Here is a 20334-nt window from a genome sequence, read left to right on the forward strand (position 1 = left end):
CTATCCCAGACTGTAGCTTTAAAAGCATTTTGTTTAGAGCAATCTTTGTGTACCTGTACAGATGCAGAGGTCAGAAGAAAGACTAAACAATATAAGTGCAACAGTGACTTGGAGCCAGACTAACAGGACTCCTTGAAATAGGGTGCTGTCATGCAGTACACTGCCAAGCAGAGGAGAACAAAATCTTACGGATCAAAGCACATCAGCACCCTAGACGTGCCCACTTTTACCTCGACTTCAATGAACATCCAATGTTACTGCAACAAAGGCCCCAGAGTTTTACCCGATCACATGACCTTACCACAAAAAACTCTGGGCCATATCTATAAATTAGTTCCTCAAACAGATGGTCAACATCTCAATAGCTAGTATAATAACTAAAGAGACACTGGGCATCCTTGTGGGACACCTCTAAATAGTTCCAACGCATTCAGATAAATACCCATATTCACAATTTTGCCCTCTGGTTTCTGATGTAACATGAACCTCCCAAATAAAAATACTGCCGTAATACTGTCCTTGTAATATCCAATGATTTTCCGAAGGTAGCAGATATTGTAGTGACCCTCAAACCCAGAACTTCACAATTACTATATGCAAACAGTTACTCGGTCTGATATTTTCCACACAAACAGGCACTTGAAGCATTAAATTAATGCAGTAAAAGTAGTTTAAAAGTCAAATCAGCTGCTGCTATGTCTTCCGTCTAAGAAGCAATGATTTGTAGTTGTTTAACCTTCATACAATATGCATTTATTCTTAGTGCTCCCTAGCTACTCATCTATAAAAACTGATATTCTACGGTGCTTCAGTCTGATGAAATTGCCTGTTCTCAGACACTTTAGCAAGCAGCTAAGGGATGGGGCTGGATAAATGTAATCACTCAAATTCATAGCTACAACTATGGATGCAGGGATTAACCATCTCTATTCTATGAGAACAAAATTAGTTTTAATCATGTTGTGAATCAAAGCAGTGTGTTTAAATACATTGTTTACAGAAAAATGTGTAAAACAATTGTGGGTTGCAATGGCTTAAGACAGTTGAATTGAGCTCATGAGGCATTTATCATTTATATCCACAATCAATGGCTATAGGCTATCATTAATTTAACAGTCCAAAAATGGATGTATTAATCCCAGATTGCCCCTTTAAATGAACTGCTATTGTTGGAGGGAGAGAACTGTAGTTCTCACAAATTGCTTCTAGCATGAGCCTAACTTTATTATTTTAAGGCCAACAGTTTCTTGTGATAAGCTGCGTGAGTTCTCATGGACGATGACATTACCTTGACATTTTGAAGAAAAGGATCTATTGTGCTTGAAGGCCTCCTTTAAGTCACTCACCTCATTTCAGACCTCACAAATGCCATAATTGTTTTGTTTAATGTCTACCACTAAAACATGGTTGAAAGACTTGGTTTACATTCAGATTGATAGTTGATGCAAAACAAAGGGAAATATTCTGAAATAATGACAATAAAATGAATATAACCATATTCAATTCCCAATCAAAACCCCCCAAAATGCTGAGACACTTCACACACTGCTTACATGTAATTTCTGCTCATTCCAGGAACACTGGTTAAGTGGAGGTAATGTCACAGGAATTGTGCACACCATGAAACCCATCAACTGACTGTCGAGACACATACAGCAACAGTACGTAGCCAGTCACCTCTTTTCCCTCACACCCATCATTATTCCTTTACAATTGTATCTTAGGGCCAAACAATATACACACCATGACATATAAAATAACTTCATTGAATATCAACAATCCATAACGTTTTTTTCTGGATCAATATATAGACGATACGGAGAAGAGTATCTTGGCATCACAAGCCGTGAGTTAAGTTTACCATTTAATGGTGGATCAAATGTCCTATATTAGTCTGCCTGAGGCAATCCTCTATAGCCGTTAGCTCATTAAAAAACACACAGCATTACATTCTTCTATCCATGGATGGGAAGCACATTTTTATATACACTGGGAAAAATAACAAGCAGTAAATGAAAAGGTTGTGAATGAAAACACAGTGATGTCAGGATTGTGCGCTTTATTGTAGAAAAGCTGTCATACTTAACACACTCCGCTTGCCACGTCAGTTCCATAAAAAAAAGCCTCATGAATCAGAATGCAAAACTTTGATTACACAACTCTGTGGCTCAATGATAAAATATATGTACAGTACGTACATGTTCATTCATTTCATACAGAGGGCTCCCAAGATGCACCATTTCAAACTGAACACACCTTTTTCTTTCAAGGAACATTGGAAGCAATAACGAGTGCGTAACGGACTTAAGAGCATTTCAATTAATATTCACGTGGAGTACAATAATCACATCGTAATACAGGTGAAGATAACATGTTTCACCATAAATTCCTTGAATACACTTTTCTGTATATATAAATCTGTTGACATCTCATTGTAATGACATGTGCCTCCTTGCTGCCACCATGTCCTTGTTGTAAACAACTGGTTTCAAATGTGATCTTACAGCCCTTTAAGTCTGTCCTATTAACAAGGATGTCCTGTCAATACAACCAGATAGCTCACATGGGCCCACACTACACGGATGCACGCTTACATCACAATTACATATCAAATCTGATATCCTTTCTTACATTAACATTCCTAAATATACAGGGTTTAAGTACAGATGGATAAACCAATTCTGGTTGTTTCCCAAAAAGAATGAATTCTAAGTTATATTTTATGTATATTGGTTCATAATATGCAGAGCAGTCAAAACAAGTAATTAACTAAAAGGGAAAGCAAAATAGGCTAAGTATTTGGCAAGGTTTTAGGAGACATATCAATATTCAGTATACAAAATTGACAGGAATGGAACGATTAGCTCTCATTTTAAGTCTTCAGGAAAATATGATTAAATATAATGTCAACAGATCACTGGGTTACCAATCTTTGACCACAAATGGATTGTCCAAGGTATTTGCTTACAATTTAAGTTAACATCAACCACAATTTTGTTACAGCTTCCAGGGGCAAGAATCAGGTATTGTGTCACACTTTTCTCCTGAGTAGGTAAAGTACCAGAGGAGTAGACCAAGACAACATATCAAAAGGGTTGCAGAATTGGTCCATCCCTAATTGTTCTGGTCATTAACATCTACCTATGCTAATAACACTTCTACTTAATGTACCTAAAGAGATAGCCATCATGTGATTTACTCACAAAAGGGGCACCAAAGCAATCTGGCAAATAATGTCAGCGTTTATGAGCATTTATTGATACCAGGAGGCGATATACAGTGCCCTCCGTAATTATTGGGACAGTGAAGCATTTATTCTTATTTTGGCTCTATACTCAAAGTATGGACTTGAAATCAAGCAATTACTATGAGGTAAAGTGCAGACTGTCAGATTTAATTTGAGGTTATTTTCATCCATATTGGGTGAACCGTTTAGAAATTACAGCACTTTTTGTACATAGTCCCCCGATTTTAGGGTACCAAAAGTATTACGACACATTCACTTATATGTTTATTAAAGTAGTCAAAAGTTTAGTATTCGGTCCCATATTCCTAGCACGCAATAATTACATCAAGAGTTTGACTCTACAAACTTGTTGGATGCATTTGCTTTTTGGTTTGGTTGTGTTTCAGATTATTTTGTGCCCATTAGAAATTAATGGTAAATAATGTATTGTGTCACTTGAGTCATTTTTATTGTAAATAAAAACAGAATTTGTTTCTTGAATTTCTAACACTTACATTAATGTGGATGCTACCATGATTATGGATAATCCTGAATGAAACGTGAACAATGATGAGTGAGAAAGTTAGATGCACAAATATCATACTCCCCCCCCAAAAATGCTAACCTCCCCTGTTATTATAATGGTGAGAGGTTAGTATGCCTTGGGGGCATGATATTTGTGCATCTAACTTTCCCACTCATCATTATTCACAATTCAGTCAGGATTATCCAACATATTTGTAGTCATTGTGTGCCACAAATATGGGACCAAATACTTAACATTTTACTACTTTAACGCACAAATAAGTGAATTTGTCCCAATACTTTTGGTCCTCTAAAATGGGGGGGACCATGTACAAAAAGTGACGGAATTTCTACATGGTTCACCCGATATAGATAAACACCCTCAAGTTAATGCTCACAGTGTGCACTTTAACCTCATGGTCATTGTTCGATTTCAAGAAAAAATGCTTTACCGTCCAAATACTTACGGAGGGCGGCGTATATCGATACCAAAGTGACTTATCGTCTCAGTCTTAAGGCAGATAGTGTGTGTTCTGTGGTCAGAGACAGAGGGGTATTACTAGCTGGCTCCGGGGTGAAGTTTCCCTAGGTACAGATTTAGGATCAGTTTCCCCTTCCCTAATCCTAACCATAAGTGGGAAAACGCTAAATTCACCCAAGATCAGCGTGTAGGGGCAACTTCCCCCTAGTCCTTACTTGCTGCGCTTGGCTTGTGTGGCTTGGCTCTTGTCTGAGGGCTGCGTGCTGGCCTGTTGTTGTGTGTGGCTACGGAGGTACTGCATGGCCTGAACCTGCTGGAGCCGCCTGTTCAGTTGCTCCTCGCATAACTGCAGCAGCGCCAATGTCCTCTCAGAGTCCCAGCCCAGGACTTGCTCCATGGCCCGTGCACCTTTGTTCACCACCATCTGCAGTTGACAACATTTTGGTTTGGTTTATTTCATGTTGTATACAGCTAAAATCAGAACCGCAATCTATTCTGAGAAAGACAAAGTAAATGTTCTTACATTCATTCTGTTCAATTTAATTGATATTGTTTTCAAAGATAATTGACTTGGGAGATAAGAGGCTCAGAGTATACTTAGTGGTGTGAAAAGCCCTTGATATTGGATTTCAAACAGATACAGTTGGGACAAAAATGGTATTCAATATAAGAAATGCAATTCCTTGGTATACAGTGATCTTATTATAACTGCTCTAAACTTATTTTTTGTTGTCAGGATTACTTGGCATATTTACAGGCACTTGTACTTCCAAAAAAAAGGTGTGTAGTTATGTTTGGTGATAGAGTTAACAGCTTGATAAAAGATGTACTTAGGCAGTCCATTTTCACATGCTGTGTATACTGAAAACAAGAGTGCAGAGGGATAGTGCCACCCAGTGGACTATATAGTAATATAGTAATATAGTAATATATAGTAATATAGTAATATATAGTAATATAGTAATTCTCACATATACTGTAGTTCTAGCCTTCCCATTTCCCTCATGTGGTGTAAAGGAAACAATTTCATGCGTCCAAATTCTCTACCCTTCTACCTTAACTGTGCGTTTGTTCACTTCCCTTCATGGATTTAAAAGGGAAGGAGCTGTGTAATAAACTCCCTCTAGCCTATGCTTATACTAATCCAATGCTTTAAAATACGTGGGGAGAAGTGAACCCTTTCGGGAGAATTGGGACGCAATCCAGTGCATCTCAATAATGGAAAGTATTTCTCTCCTGTTCGTTTTTTTCTGTGCACTAAACTGAATAACTTAGGACATATCACTGTAATACTGTGGATACCTACCAGGGACTTTGTTTTCACAATGCATGCCATTTCATATCAATGCAGATGAAGGAGAGTAGACAAGGAGCGAGTAGACAAGGAGAGGGGTCCACTTCAGTCTATTAATATGATCCTGTATAACCAAATGCAGCGTTTAGCCGTTGGTCTTTGTGACATACCTGCAGCTCCTCATTGGAGAGCCTGGTCTCAGGGCTCGTTTTACCCTTGAGAACCATCAGCGTTCTGGACATGAATCCTGATGCCGAATCCACCGCCAGCCCGTCTGTCACATCTACATCACCTGACCCTGTGAGACATGGGTTATGGTAGAACATGATCTCTCTCACAACACAACTTGGCTGAGCCAGAGGTTTAGAGGCAATATTTCAGGGCTAGTTGTCTCATTGCTTAAAGAATGGCTCCATCTAGTGACAAAAAAGCCACACACAGCTTTTACATAAACTACTACAACTTTTGAGGTGAAGTTAAAATGCTTTCCCTCACTTCGCCCCCTTCAAATGGCATTTCCACTCACATAGGTGGATCTTCTAACAGATTGATCCCATTTTATTCCTGATAGCGGTCTCACCGTCATTTCTAGGCTCTGCCTCTTGACTGTCTTCTCTCTCCACTGCCTTGAGGTAGAGCTGGAGCAGTTCCTTGGACTGTCGCTCTTCCTCCCTGCGGTCCAACACTCTCTGTAGAGTGTCCTGGAGATTCAGCGCCTTCCTCTCCGGGAAGCCCAGGGCTGAGGCCAGCTCTAAACAAGGCACGTCCACTAGGGTCTGGAACACGCAAAAGTATACATGTTATTCTCGCTATTACACATACAGCTATCCTCAAGCACATAAACATAAAGCTAAGGGGGCTTTGTATTGAAGTAGTATACACAATATTTATACCATATACGCTGTAGCCATAAATGTTGCTTTTATCTGATGGAATAGGACCTAACTTTAACAAGATATTCTATATTCATACATTTAAATGTGAGAGGGGAGATGGTGGAAATGTTATTGAAGTTACCCTACTTGTAAATCTGCCTCCGACATCAGTATGATGCTGGCCAGGTCCTTCTTGAGTTGCTGGGCCAGGTAGAACCAGGGCTCGATCCCACTGATTGAGCTGTCCACAGCATCGCTCTCAAYATTCACAGACTCCCTGGTCATCCAAGCTGTGCCGCCATCAACTATAGTAGCATGGTAGAAAATCACTATGCGTTAGTATGGGAATGCAACCTGGGAGAGCTAATACAGATGACCAATGGCACATAATCAAAGAACAGAGTTTGGTCTTTAACTAGTTAGCCCAAAAAACAAGCAAAAAAAACAAACATACTCTTGGAATATAGGCATAGAATGTCAGAGGATGTGCTTTCCCAAGAGGTTGACTCAAACTGCAGATAGATCAACTTAGAAACCGCAAAATGACTGATCACACAATAGTAGGCTTAAACAATGACTATAGCCTAATATGACAACACAAATTTGCATTGACAGAACAAAAAAAAAGCTTACTTCTTCGTAGTGGGGCCCACGTCTCTTTTTCATGCAAGAGCATAAACTTTGTGTTTGTAGGTAAGCACAAGAAATAGGCCTCATCTTCAACTATTGTCCCATCATCTTCTAATACCACAGAGACGGAGGTACTTGGGCTAAACCCAAGAGATTCGCTTCCTGAGAGGTAGAATTACAGAAACGTGCAGGTACATAAACATGTATATGGAATGAATGATTACTAACACTTTACTTGAACTTGCCACCATAACAAGAGCTTCATAGCATGCATCACTCATAACTTAGAAATGATAAATGTAATAATGTTATGACATCTATATGCGTTGTAGTATTTAGCCTTGACACCCTGATTATACCACCTGCATGAGTGTCATGAGCACTTCATGAATAAAAATGGTCAGAAAACATATGATAGTGTGATGACAAAAGTCACAATAGGCAAATCCTACCCCAGGCGGGATTCCCTGCAACCCATAGCCCTTTAAGCTAACCTTTGCTAACTTATTGATATCAGAAGCACCTGATCTAGTGGTATGTTGCTGATGACCGGGATGAATGCAGAAGCAGTACAGGGCACCATTTGTGGCTGAGAGACAGTTAAGTGGAACTTTGCACTTCTGCATGCTCACTGAAGTGTAATAGGCCTAGATGAAGTGTGTTGCTAGCTTTCATTTGTAGTTTGCAGTGGTGTAGCGGAGGGTAAACACAGTTTACCAACGTTTTCTTTTTGCCCATCAATTTTCTACTTTTTGCAGACCGGCGATCAGAGTTTACACCCCAGTTGATTTTTTTATTAACCTTTATTTAACGAGGCAAGTCAGTTAAGAACAAATTCTTATTTACAATGACGGCCTAAGAACAGTGGGTTAACTGCCTTGTTCAGGGGCAGAACGACAGATTTATACCTTTTCAGCTTGGGAATTCGATCTAGCAACCTTTCAGTTACTGGCCCAATGCTCTAACCACTAGGCTACCTGCCACCCCTATTTACATCACTGTTAGTTTGGTACAGTACTTACTACTTGCATTATTATCTAGCTACAGTGCATTCAGAAAGTATTCATACCACTTGACTTATTCCACATTTTATTGTGTTAAAGCRTGAATTCCAAATTGATTAAATATATTTGTTTCTCACCCATCTACACACAATACCCCATAATGACAATCATGTTTTTAGAAACTGTTGCAAATGTATTGAAAAATCTAATACAGAAATACCTAATTTACATAAGTATTCAAATCCATGAGTGAATACATGTTAGAATCACCTTTGGCAATGATTACAGGTACATCTCTAAGAGCTTTGCACACCTGGATTGTACAACATTTGCACATTATTCAAGCTCTGTCAAATTGGTTGTTGATCATTGCTAGACAGCCATTGTCAAGTCTGCCATAGATTTTCAAGTCGATTTAAGCTAAAACTGTAACCAGACCACTCAGGAACATTAAATGTTGTCTTGAAGCAACTCCAGTGTATATTTGACATTGTGTTTTAGGTTATGGTCCTACTGAAAGGTGAATTTGTCTTCTAGTATATGTTGAAAAGCAGACTGAGCCAGGTTTTCCTCTAGGATATTGCTTGTGATTAGCTCTATTCCGTTTATATTTATCCTAAACAACTCCCTAGTCCTTTTCAATGACAAGCATACCCATAATGAACATAGACAGGGCTCTAACTCCCCTAGCTCCACAATGAAATAGGGTGCTGGCCAGGCAGCAGGCTGTTAGCCAGTCAGTGTAGTCACAGTCAGTGTAGTCAGCTCAGCTATCCCCATTGAGACCGTGTCTGTACCTCGACTTAGGTTGGGCAAAACTAAACATGGCGGTGTTCGCCATAGCAATCTCACTAGAATACAGACCTCCTCCATTCCTGCCATTATTGAAAGAGATTGTGATACCTCACATCTCAAAATAGGGCTACTTAATGTTAGATCCCTCACTTCCAAGGTAGTTATAGTCAATGAACTAATCACTGATCATAATCTTGATGTGATTGGCCTGACTGAAACACAGCTTAAGCCTGATGAATTTACTGTGTTAAATGAGGCCTCACCTCCTGGTTACACTAGTGACCATATCCCCCGCGCATCCCGCAAAGGCGGAGGTGTTGCTAACATTTACGATAGAAAATTTCAATTTACCCCCCCAATTTTTMGGGGGGAGCTTCTAGTCATGAAATCTATGCAGCCCACTCAATCACTTTTTATAGCCATCATCGACTCAGTGGCTTTTGTSCAACATGTCTCCGGACCTACTCACTGCCACAGTCATACTCTGGACCTAGTTTTGTCCCATGGAATAAATGTTGTGGATCTTAATGTTTTTCCTCATAATCCTGGACTATCGGACCACCATTTTATTACGTTTGCAATCGCAACAAATCTGCTCAGACCCCAACCAAGGATCATCAAAAGTCATGCTATAAATTCTCAGACAACCCAAAGATTCCTTGATGCCCTTCCAGACTCCCTCTGCCTACGCAAGGACGTCAGAGGACAAAAATCAGTTAACTTCTTTCAGCTAGGGGGCAGAATTTTTATGTTTGGAAAAATAACGTTCCCAAGGTAAACTGACTATTRCCCAGGTCCAGATGCTAGAATATGCATATAATTGACAGATTAGGATAGAAAACACTCTAAAGTTTCCAAAACTGCCAAAATATTGTCTGTGAGTATAACAGAACTGAGTTTGCAGGCGAAAACCTGAGGAAATCCAACCCGGAAGTGCCTTTTATTTGGAAAAATCCCTGTTCCGTTGCCTGCCCCTTCTCCATTTAAAGGGGTATCAACCAGATTCCTTTTCCAATGGCTTCCTCAGCTGTGACCAGGCTTTAGACATAGTTTCAAGCTTTTATTTTGAAAAATGAGTGAGATTTTTCAAAACGCGTCAGGTGTCCTTTGATTAGTTCCTGCGCGCGAGAGATGTAGCTCGACATTTTCTTTCTCTGTAGTATTGAATAGGTTACCGTCCGGTTGAAATATGATCAATTATGTATGTTAAAAACAACCTGAGGATTGATTATAAAAAACATTACGGATACTTTTTGTAATTTTCATCTGCCTTTCAGGACCGGAACGAGCCTGTGGTTTTCTGAACATAACGCGCAAACCAAATGGCGGTTTTTGGTTATAAAACTAATCTTTATCGAACAAAAATAACATTTATTGTGTAACTGGGAGTCTCGTGAGTGCAAACATCCGAAGATTATCAAAGGTAAGCGATTAATTTTATTGCTTTTCTGACTTTCGTGATCAAGCTAATTTGGGGCTAGCTGTTCTTACTGTTTTGTCTAGTGATTGATAAACTCACAAACGCTTGGATTGCTTTCGCTGTAAAGCATATTTTCAAAATCMGACACGATAGGTGGATTAACAACAAGCTAAGCTGTGTTTTGGTATATTTCACTTGTGATTTCARGATTATAAATATTTTTTGTATTATTTTTTGAATTTGGCGCTCTGCAATTCAGCGGTTGTTTACGAAAATGATCCCGGTAAAGGGATCCGTGCGGCAAGAAGTTAACCACCTAACTGAGGAACTCAATTTAACCTTGCACAATACCCTAGATGCAGTCGCACCCCTAAAAACATTTGTCATAAGAAACTAGCTCCCTGGTATACAGAAAATACCTGAGCTCTGAAGCAAGCTTCCAGAAAATTGGAACGGAAATGGTGCCACACCAAACTGGAAGTCTTCCGACTAGCTTGGAAAGACAGTACCGTGCAGTATCGAAGAGGACAATAAGAACAATCCAAAATGTATTTTTGATACTGCCGCAAAGCTAACTAAAAAGCAGCATTCCCCAAGAGAGGATGGCTTTCACTTCAGCAGTAATAAATTKATGAACTTCTTTGAGGAAAAGATCATGATCATTAGAAAGCAAATTACGGACTCCTCTTTAAATCTGCGTATTCCTCCAAAGCTCAGTTGTCCTGAGTCTGCACAACTCTGCCAGGACCTAGGATCAAGAGAGACACTCAAGTGTTTTAGTACTATATCTCTTGACACAATGATGAAAATAATCATGGCCTCTAAACCTTCAAGCTGCATACTGGACCCTATTCCAACTAAACTACTGAAAGAGCTGCTTCCTGTGCTTGGCCCTCCTATGTTGAACATAATAACTGTCTCTTATACACATCTAGATGTGTATAAGAGACAGCACCGGATGTGTACCAAACTCACTAAAAGTGGCAGTAATAAAGAATCTCTTGAAAAAGCCAAACCGTGACCCAGAAAATATAAAAAACTATCGGCCAAAAAAGCTGTTGCACAGCAACTCACTGCCTTCCTGAAGACAAACAATGTATACGAAATGCTTCAGGCTGGTTTTAGACCTCATCATAGCACTGACACTGCACTTGTGAATGTGGTAAATTAACTTTTAATGGCGTCAGACCGAGGCTCTGCATCTGTCCTCGTGCTCCTAGACATTAGTGCTGCTTTTGATACCATCGATCACCACATTCTTTTGGAGAGATTGGAAACCCAAATTGGTCTACACAGACAAGCTCTGGCCTGGTTTAGAGCTTATCTGTCGGAAAGATATCAGTTTGTCTCTGTGGATGGTTTGTCCTCTGACAAATCAACTGTAAATTTCGGTGTTCCTCAAGGTTCCGTTTTAGGACCACTATTGTTTTCACTATATATTTTACCTCTTGGGGATGTCATTCGTAAACATAATGTTAACTTTCACTGCTATGCGGATGACACACAGCTGTACATTTCGATGAAACATGGTGAAGCCCCAAAATTGCCCTCGCTGGAAGCCTGTGTTTCAGACATAAGGAAGTGGATGGTCGCAAACTTTCTACTTTTAAACTCAGACAAAACAGAGATGCTTGTTCTAGGTCCCAAGAAACAAAGAGATCTTCTGTTGAATCTGACAATTAATCTTGATGGTTGTACAGTCGTCTCAAATAAAACTGAAAGACCTAGGCYTTACTCTGGACCCTGATCTCGCTTTTGACGAACATATCAAGATGGTTTCAAGGACAGATTTTTTTCCATCTACGTAACATTGCAAAAATCTGAAATTTTCTGTCTAAAAATGATACAGAAAAATGTATCCATGCTTTTGTTACTTCTAGGTTAGACTACTGCAATGCTCTACTTTACGGCTACCCGGATAAAGAACTAAATAAACTTCAGTTAGTGCTAAATACGGCTGCTAGAATCCTGACTAGAACCCAAACATTTGATCATATTACTCCAGTGCTAGCCTCCCTACACTGGCTTCCTGTTAAGGCAAGGGCTGATTTCAAGGTTTTACTGCTAACCTACAAAGCATTACATGGGCTTGCTCCTACCTATCTTTCCGATTTGGTCCTGCCGTACATACCTACACGTACGCTACGGTCACAAGAAGCAGGCCTCCTAATTGTCCTTAGAATTTCTAAGCAAACAGCTGGAGGCAGGGCTTTCTCCTATAGAGCTCCATTTTTATGGAATGGTCTGCCTACCCATGTGAGAGACGCAGACTCGGTCTCAACCTTTAAGTCTTTATTGAAGACTCATSTCTTCAGTAGGTCCTATAATTGAGTGTAGTCTGGCGCAGGAGTGTGAAGGTGAACGGAAACGCACTGGAGCAACAAACCGCCCTTGCTGTCTCTGCCTGGCCGGTTCCCCTCTCTCCACTGGGATTCTCTGCCTCTAACCCTATTACAGGGACTGAGTCACTGGCTTACTGGTGCTCTTCCATGCCGTCCCTAGGAAGGGTGCGTCACTTGAGTGGGTTGAGTCACTGACGTGGTCTTCCTGTCCTTGGGTTGTGCCGTGGCGGAGATCTTTGTGGGCTATACTCGGCCTTGTCTCAGAATGGTAAGTTGGTGGTTGAAGTTATCCCTCTAGTGGTGTGGGGGCTGTGCTTTGGCAAAGTGGGTGGGGTTATATCCTGCCTGTTTGGCCCTGTCRGYGGGTATCATCAGATGGGGCCACAGTGTCTCCTGACCCCTCCTGTCTCAGCCTCCAGTATTTATGCTGCAGTAGTTTGTGTCGGGGGGCTAGGGTCAGTCTGTTATATCTGGAGTATTTCTCCTGCCTTATCCGGTGTCCTGTGTGAGTTTAAGTATGCTCGCTCTAATTCTCTCTTTCTCTCTCTCGGAGGACCTGAGCCCTAGGACCATGCCTCAGGACTACCTGGCATGATGACTCCTTGCTGTCCCCAGTCCACCTGGTCGTGCTGCTGCTCCAGTTTCAACTGTTCTGCCTGCGACTTTGGAACCCTGACCTGTTCACCGGATGTGCTACCTGTCCCAGACCTGCTGTTTTCAACTCTCTAGAGACAGCAGGAGCGGTAGAGATACTCTCAATGATCGGCTATGAAAAGCCAACTGACATTTACTCCTGAGGTGCTGACCTGATGCACCCTCGACAACTACTGTGATTATTATTATTATTTGACCATGCTGGTCATTTATGAACATTTGACCATGTCCTGTTATAATCTRCACCCGGCACAGCCAGAAGAGGACTGGCCACCCCTCATAGCCTGGTTCCTCTCTAGGATTTTTCCTAGGTTTTGGCCTTTCTAGGGAGTTTTTCCTAGCCACCGTGCTTCTACACCTGCATTGCTTGCTGTTTGGGGTTTTAGGCTGGGTTTCTGTACAGCACTTTGAGATATCAGCTGATGTAAGAAGGGCTATATAAATTAATTTGATAACGATGCAGCCACCACCATGCTTGAAAATATGAAGAGTGGTACTCAGTGATGTGATGTGTTTGACCCAAAGATAACGCTTTGTATTCAAAACAGGATGCATGTTTTGGAATATCTTTACAAGCTTCCCTTTTTTCACTCTGTCAATTAGGTTAGTATTTTAGACTAACTACAATGTTGTTGATTCATCCTATCACAGCTATTAAACTCTATCTGTTTTAAAGTCACCATTGGCCTCATGGTGAAATCCCTGAGCAGTTTTCCTTCCTCTCCGGCAAGTGAGTTAGGAAGGATGCCTGTATCTTTATAGTGACCGGGTGTATACATACACCATCCAAAGTGTAATTAATAACTTCACACATACTGGAAGGGATGTTCAATGTCTGTTTTTAAAAATAAAAATTCCCCATCTACCAARAGGTGCCCTTCTTTGCGAGGCTTTGGATAACCTCCCTGGTCTTTGTGGTTGAAATTCACTGCTCAACTGAGGGACCTTACAGATAATTGTATGTTTCTGGTACAGAGATGAGGTAGTCATTCAAAAATCATATTAAAACACTATTATTGCACTGTGACCCAAAATCTCAACTTAATCCATTTTAAAATCAGGCTGTAACACGACAAAATGTGGAAAAGGTCAAGGAGTGTGAATACTTTCTGAAGGCACTGTATGTATTTCCACAAAACACATGATTATACTAATTTTAGTTATATTCTAGATCTTGTGGGCAGGGATGTGACCTTTGTTAAGACAGCACCACGCCTAGTGAGTAGCATTTTAGGAATTTAAGGGATGTCCCGTAGAGGTTCGAGGTAAAATGTGTTTTATATTGGATATTCGGTTCTCTAGTCACTAGCTATTGAACCAAGCCTTCCATGGCTATGAAGATGGTATATTTTGATTCAGGGATGGATGGAAAACAATCCACAATGTTTTTATTACATAAAATATTTTAAAAAGTCAGATTTAGGATTTCAATCATCAATAGCTCTTATATAAATGGCGTGCCATGACTATGGAAATTATATATTCTGAATCAGGGGAGGAGGGAGAATCCGGGGAGATCCAGGGCCTTCTGTTCTAAAGCAGATCCTATACCAGAGTTTCACCTGTAAAGTTTGTACGTAATTTATCGAGGGATACATGTTGTGTGTAGATAGTTGATGGTGCCTCTGAAGGCTCATCTCTCAGCCGAGCACTAATGAGAGGACAGGGCCAGTAKTGTCCAGGGCTAAGTCCAGTGCTGCCCCATAACAAGGACAAGCAGCTACAATCATAGCTATGGTCTATGATCTTTGCCTTTCTTTCCACAAACACACACAATGCTGTTTTTTTGGTTGCTATTTTAATGACTCGTCAGTAGCCTACCGAATCGCATCGGTAAGATAGTCATTCATTTGACTGCCTAATTTGCATACTGGTAGGCTTTATGGCGATTAACTGCAAAAGAAATTACTTAAAAGGAAGCTTGAAGCCTGCGTTAGTCAACATACTCTTACAAGATTCTTTAAGAAGAAATGTGGGTTAGTTGTTAAAGTTTTTTCTTAAAATGTTGTATAAATGACACAAAGATAGTTACAAATACAAATTCTTGAATTTAACTGATGCTGTTCTCTCTTCCTATTATTGTCTTAGTTAGCTCTTCCAATCAACACCTGTGATTGCTTTATGTCTCTCTCTAATATCAATATGCCTTGTATACTGTTGTTTAGGATAGTTATCATTGTTTTAGTTTACTGCGGAGCCCCTAGTCCCACTCAACATGCCTCAGATACCTCCTTTGTCCCACCTCCCACACATGCGGTGACCTCACCCAGCATAACTAGTGCATCCAGAGATGCAAGCTCTCTTATCCTTACTCAATGACATTAAGAGAGGTAACCATAAAAGCCTTGGTTTCATGCATGTTAACATCAGAAGCCTCCTCCCTAAGTTTGTTTTACTCACTGCTTCAGCACACTCCGCCAACCCTGATGTCCTTGCCGTGTCTGAATCCTGGCTTAGGCAGGCCACCAAAAATTCTGAGATTTCCATACCCAACTACAACATTTCCCGTCAAAGAGGGAGGAGTTGGAATCTACTGCAGAGATAACCTGCAAAGTTCTGTCATACTTTCCAGGTCTATGCCCAAACAGTTTGAGCTTCTAATTTTAAAAATTACATCTCTCCAGAAATAAGTCTCTCAATGTTGCCGCTTGTTATAGACCCCCCTTAGCTCCCAGCTGTGCCCTGGACACCATATGTGAATTGATTGTCCCCCACCTATCTTCAGAGTTCATTCTGTTAGGTGATCTAAACTGGGATATGCTTAACACCCCGGCAGTCCTACAATCTAAGCTAGATGCCCTCAATCTCACACAAATTATCAAGGAACCCACCAGGTACAACCCCAAATCCGTAAACATGGGCACCCTCATAGATATTATCCTGACCAACTTGCCCTCCAAATACACCTCTGCTGTTTTCGATCAGGATCTCAGCGATCACTGCCTCATTGCCTGCATCTGTTATGAGTCCGCAAACGACCACCCCTCATCACTGTCAAACGCTCCCAAAAACACTTCTGCGAGCAAGCCTTTCTAATCGACCTGGCCCGGGTATCCTGGAAGGATATTGACCTCATCCCGTCAGTGGAGGATGCCTGGTCGTTCTTTAAAAGTAATTCCCTCACCATCTTAAATAAGCATGCCCCTTTCCAAAAAAWTTTAGGACTAAGAACAGATATAGCCCTTGGTTCACTCCAGACCTGACTGCCCTCGAACAGCACAAAAACTTCCTGTACAACCATCGAATACTCCCCGTGATATGCAACTTTTCAGGGAAGTCAGGAACCAATACACGCAGTCAGTTTGAAAAAGCTAGCCTTTGCTTTCCTAACAGAAATGTGCATCCTGTAGCTCTAACTCCAAAAAGTTTTGGGACACTGTAAAGTCCATGGAGAATAAGAGCGCCTCCTCCCAGCTGCCCACTGCACTGAGGCTAGGAAACACTGTCACCACCGATAAATCCACGATAATCGATAATTTCAATAAGCATTTCTCTACGGCTGGCCATGCTTTCAACCTGGCTACCTTATCAACTACTACCCAAGCCTCCCCAGCTTCTCCTTCACCCACATCCAGATAGCAGATGTTCTGAAAGAGCTGCAAAACCTGGACCTGTACAAATCAGCTGGGCTAGACAATCTGTACCCTCTCTAAAATTATCCACCTCCATTGTTGCAACCCCTATTACCAGTCTGTTCAACCTCTCTTTCGTATCGTCTGGGATTCCTAAAGATTGGAAAGCTGCCGCGGTCATCCCCTTCTTCAAAGGGGGTGATACTCTAGACCCAAACCCATCCTGCCCTGCCTTTCTAAAGTCTTCGAAAGCCAAGTTAACAAACAGATCATTGACCATTTCAAATCCCACCGTACCTTCTCCGCTGTGCAATCTGGTTTCCGAGCTGGTCACGGGTGCACCTCAGCCACGCTCAAGGTACTAAACGATATCATAACCGCCATCGATAAAAGACAGTACTGTGCAGCCGTCTTCATCGACCTTGCCAAGGCTTTCGACTGTCAATCACCGTATTCTTATCGGCAGACTCAACAGCCTTGGTTTCTCAACTGACTGCCTCGCCTGGTTCACCAACTACTTTGCAGATGGAGTTCAGTGTGTCAAATCGGAGGGCCTGTTGTCCGGATCTCTAGCAGTCACTATGGGGGTACCACAGGGTTCAATTCTTGGGCCGACTCTTTTCTCTGTATATATCAACGATGTCGCTCTTGCTCCGGGTGATTCCCTGATCCACCTCTACGCAGACGACATCATTCTGTGTACATCTGGCCCTTCTTTGGACACTGTGTTAACAAACCTCCAAACGAGRTTCAATGCCATACAACACTCCTGAGGCCTCCAACTGCTCTTAAACGCTAGTAAAACTAAATGCATGCTTTTCAACCGTTCGCTGCCCGCACCCGCCCACCCGACTAGCATCACTAKTCTGGACGGTTATGATTTAGAATATGTGGACAACTACAAATACCTATGTGTCTGGCTAGACTGTAAACACTCCTTCCAGACTCATATTAAACATCTCCAATCTAAAATTAAATCTAGAATCGACTTCCTATTTTGCAACAAAGCCTCCTTCACTCACGCCGCCAAACATACCCTCGTAAAACTACCTATCCTACCGATCCTCGACTTCGGCGATGTCATTTACAAAATAGCCTCCAACACTCTACTCAGCAAACTGGATGTAGTCTATCACAGTGCCATCTGTTTTGTCACCAATGCCCCATATACTGCCCACCACTGCGACCTGTATACTCTCGTCGGCTGGCCCTCGCTCCATATTCGTCGCCAGACCCACTGGCTCCAGGTCATCTATAAGTTTTCGCTAGGTAAAGCTCCACCTTATCTCAGCTCACTGGTCACGATAACCACACGCGCTCCAGCAGGTATATCTCACTGGTCATCACCAAAGCCAACACCTCCTTTGGCTGCCTTTCCTTCCAGTTCTCTGCTGCCAATGACTGGAACGAATTACAAAAATCGCTGAAGATGGAGACTTATATTGCCCTCACTAACTTTAAACATCAGCTATCTGAGCAGCTAACCGATCGCTGCAGCTGTACACAGCCCATCTGTAAATAGCCCATCCAATCTACCTACCTCATCCCCATATTGTTTTTATTTACTTTCTTTTGCACACCAGTATTTCTACTTGCACATCATCATCTGCACATCTATCACTCCAGTGTTAATTTGCTAAATTGTAATTACTTCGCTACTATGGCCTATTTATTGCCTTACCTCCTCACGCCATTTGCACACACTGTATATAGACTTTGTATTGTGTTATTGACTGTACATTTGTTTATTCCATGTGTAACTCTGTGTTGTTGTTTGTGTCACACTGCTTTGCTTTATCTTGGCCAGGTCGCAGTTGTAAATGAGAACTTGTTCTCAACTGGCCTACCTGGTTAAATAAAGGTGAAATAAAAAAAGTTTAAAAAGGGGCATTTCTAAATTGTTCAACTTAATGTTTATCATCTCCAGCACCACCCCAAGATCAACATATGTTAAGGTGGCACATTTCTATGTTTTGTAGTAAAAAAAATAGAGGAAGACAAGTGCTTCCAATGACATCAACCAATTAGCAGACAATTAGTAGGCAATGCCTACTTGTAACTGGTTAAAAGCCCACCGATGTCATTGGATGTTGATGTTGGGGTGGTGCTGGAGATGATGAATATGAAGTAAAAAAAAAAAAGTTTTTCCCTTTAACATGTATGGGCCCAGAACTTAAATGAACATCTGTTTATTTTAGAGACACATTTTCCTATTTGTATGATTTAAAAATGTAACTTAAAAAAAACTAAAAAACTTTCATCTCAAGAGAAGACAGGTTAAATGTATAAAAAAAWAAWTAAAAAAGGGTTCATGTTCTCTTACTTAGAAAATATTCCTTATCATATCGGACCTTGGCGATATCCCAAAAAACAAACAAGAAAAAAAAGTATGGATTGTTCTCCATCCACCCCTGATTCCAAATAAACTATCTTCATAGTCATAGCATGGTTGGTTCAATAGCCATTGACTAGAGAAAACAGATATACACCGAATATCCAGTATACAACTAATTTTACCTCGGTCTGCTGAGGTGCCATATCTAATTCAATCAAGTTTGTACAAGTCGAATATGTAGAGTATACAGAGCAAAATGTTGCTCATACAGTTTCCAGAATGTAGTGATGATTCACGAAGATTAGAGATCATAGTTGACTGCCAGTTGATTTCCCAATGAACGAATAATAYATACTGTAAACATTATATTATTTAACAGCTGATACAGTGGCAACGTATGCTGCTACATACAGATATCTACCTGGCGCTAGGCTAGCAAAATGTATTCTGCATTTGGTTTTATTTATATGACACGTAGTTACAATTACTTGTCTTCATTAAGGAGGAATGCATGCTCACAGCTCATCAGGAATACTATCTATAGTAACTACCAAAACTGTTCTAAAACACGCACAGTTAGCTAGCTTAGCTAGCTAACTTAGCTAGTTGTAGTTGGCTAGACAGCTGTTTACAACATTCATTAGCGTACCTTTAATCTTTAGTTGGTCCAGAGAAGGAACAACCAAACCGTATGATTGTTGTCGCGTAAAATTACACACCTTACAAGGTTTTAGTTCAGACATCACTATTTTGTTATGCCAAAAGTTAAATAACCTTACGGAAGTTTACTGCATGCACCTTCTTGGCAGATTCAAACGCGAACACGGAAGTCCTGACATGATGTCATGGGAAATGTAGTGTTATGCGATTTAAAGTCAAAGGTCTGATTTTGAAAAGTAAAAAAAAAATGCATATAAAAATTAAAATCACATATTTAAAAAATATATATCTAAACCAAACCAAACCTAACAGTCGTTCACGGTATGCACCTTCTTGACATATCCGCAAAAACGGAAGTCCTGAGCTTGGATCTGAGCCCTCATGGGAAATGTAGTGTTTTGCGATTTAAAGTCAAACGGACCTGATTTTGAAGAAAGTTGAATAAGAAAAATAAATAATAATAATAATATATATATATATATATATATATCACAGGAGGTTAGTGGCACCTTAATTGGGGA

The 20334-nt window shown here is 40.8% G+C and overlaps 1 protein-coding gene across 1 annotated transcript; it reads right to left on the bottom strand.

Moving 5' to 3' along the window:
- Positions 1 to 4126: 4126 nt before the first annotated feature.
- dffa (DNA fragmentation factor, alpha polypeptide) lies at positions 4127 to 19984 on the bottom strand. Its single transcript, XM_023991143.2, has 6 exons — positions 19803 to 19984; positions 7035 to 7193; positions 6549 to 6706; positions 6107 to 6302; positions 5697 to 5824; positions 4127 to 4656 (listed from the first exon to the last, which is right to left on the bottom strand). The coding sequence occupies exons 1-6, from the start codon at positions 19894 to 19896 to the stop codon at positions 4444 to 4446; spliced, it is 948 nt and encodes a 315-aa protein (XP_023846911.1). The 5' UTR covers positions 19897 to 19984; the 3' UTR covers positions 4127 to 4443.
- Between the last annotated feature and the right edge of the window lie 350 nt (positions 19985 to 20334).

The sequence above is a fragment of the Salvelinus sp. IW2-2015 genome, linkage group LG7 (genome assembly GCF_002910315.2).
Source record: "Salvelinus sp. IW2-2015 linkage group LG7, ASM291031v2, whole genome shotgun sequence".
In the NCBI taxonomy this organism is placed as follows: Eukaryota; Metazoa; Chordata; class Actinopteri; order Salmoniformes; family Salmonidae; genus Salvelinus; species Salvelinus sp. IW2-2015.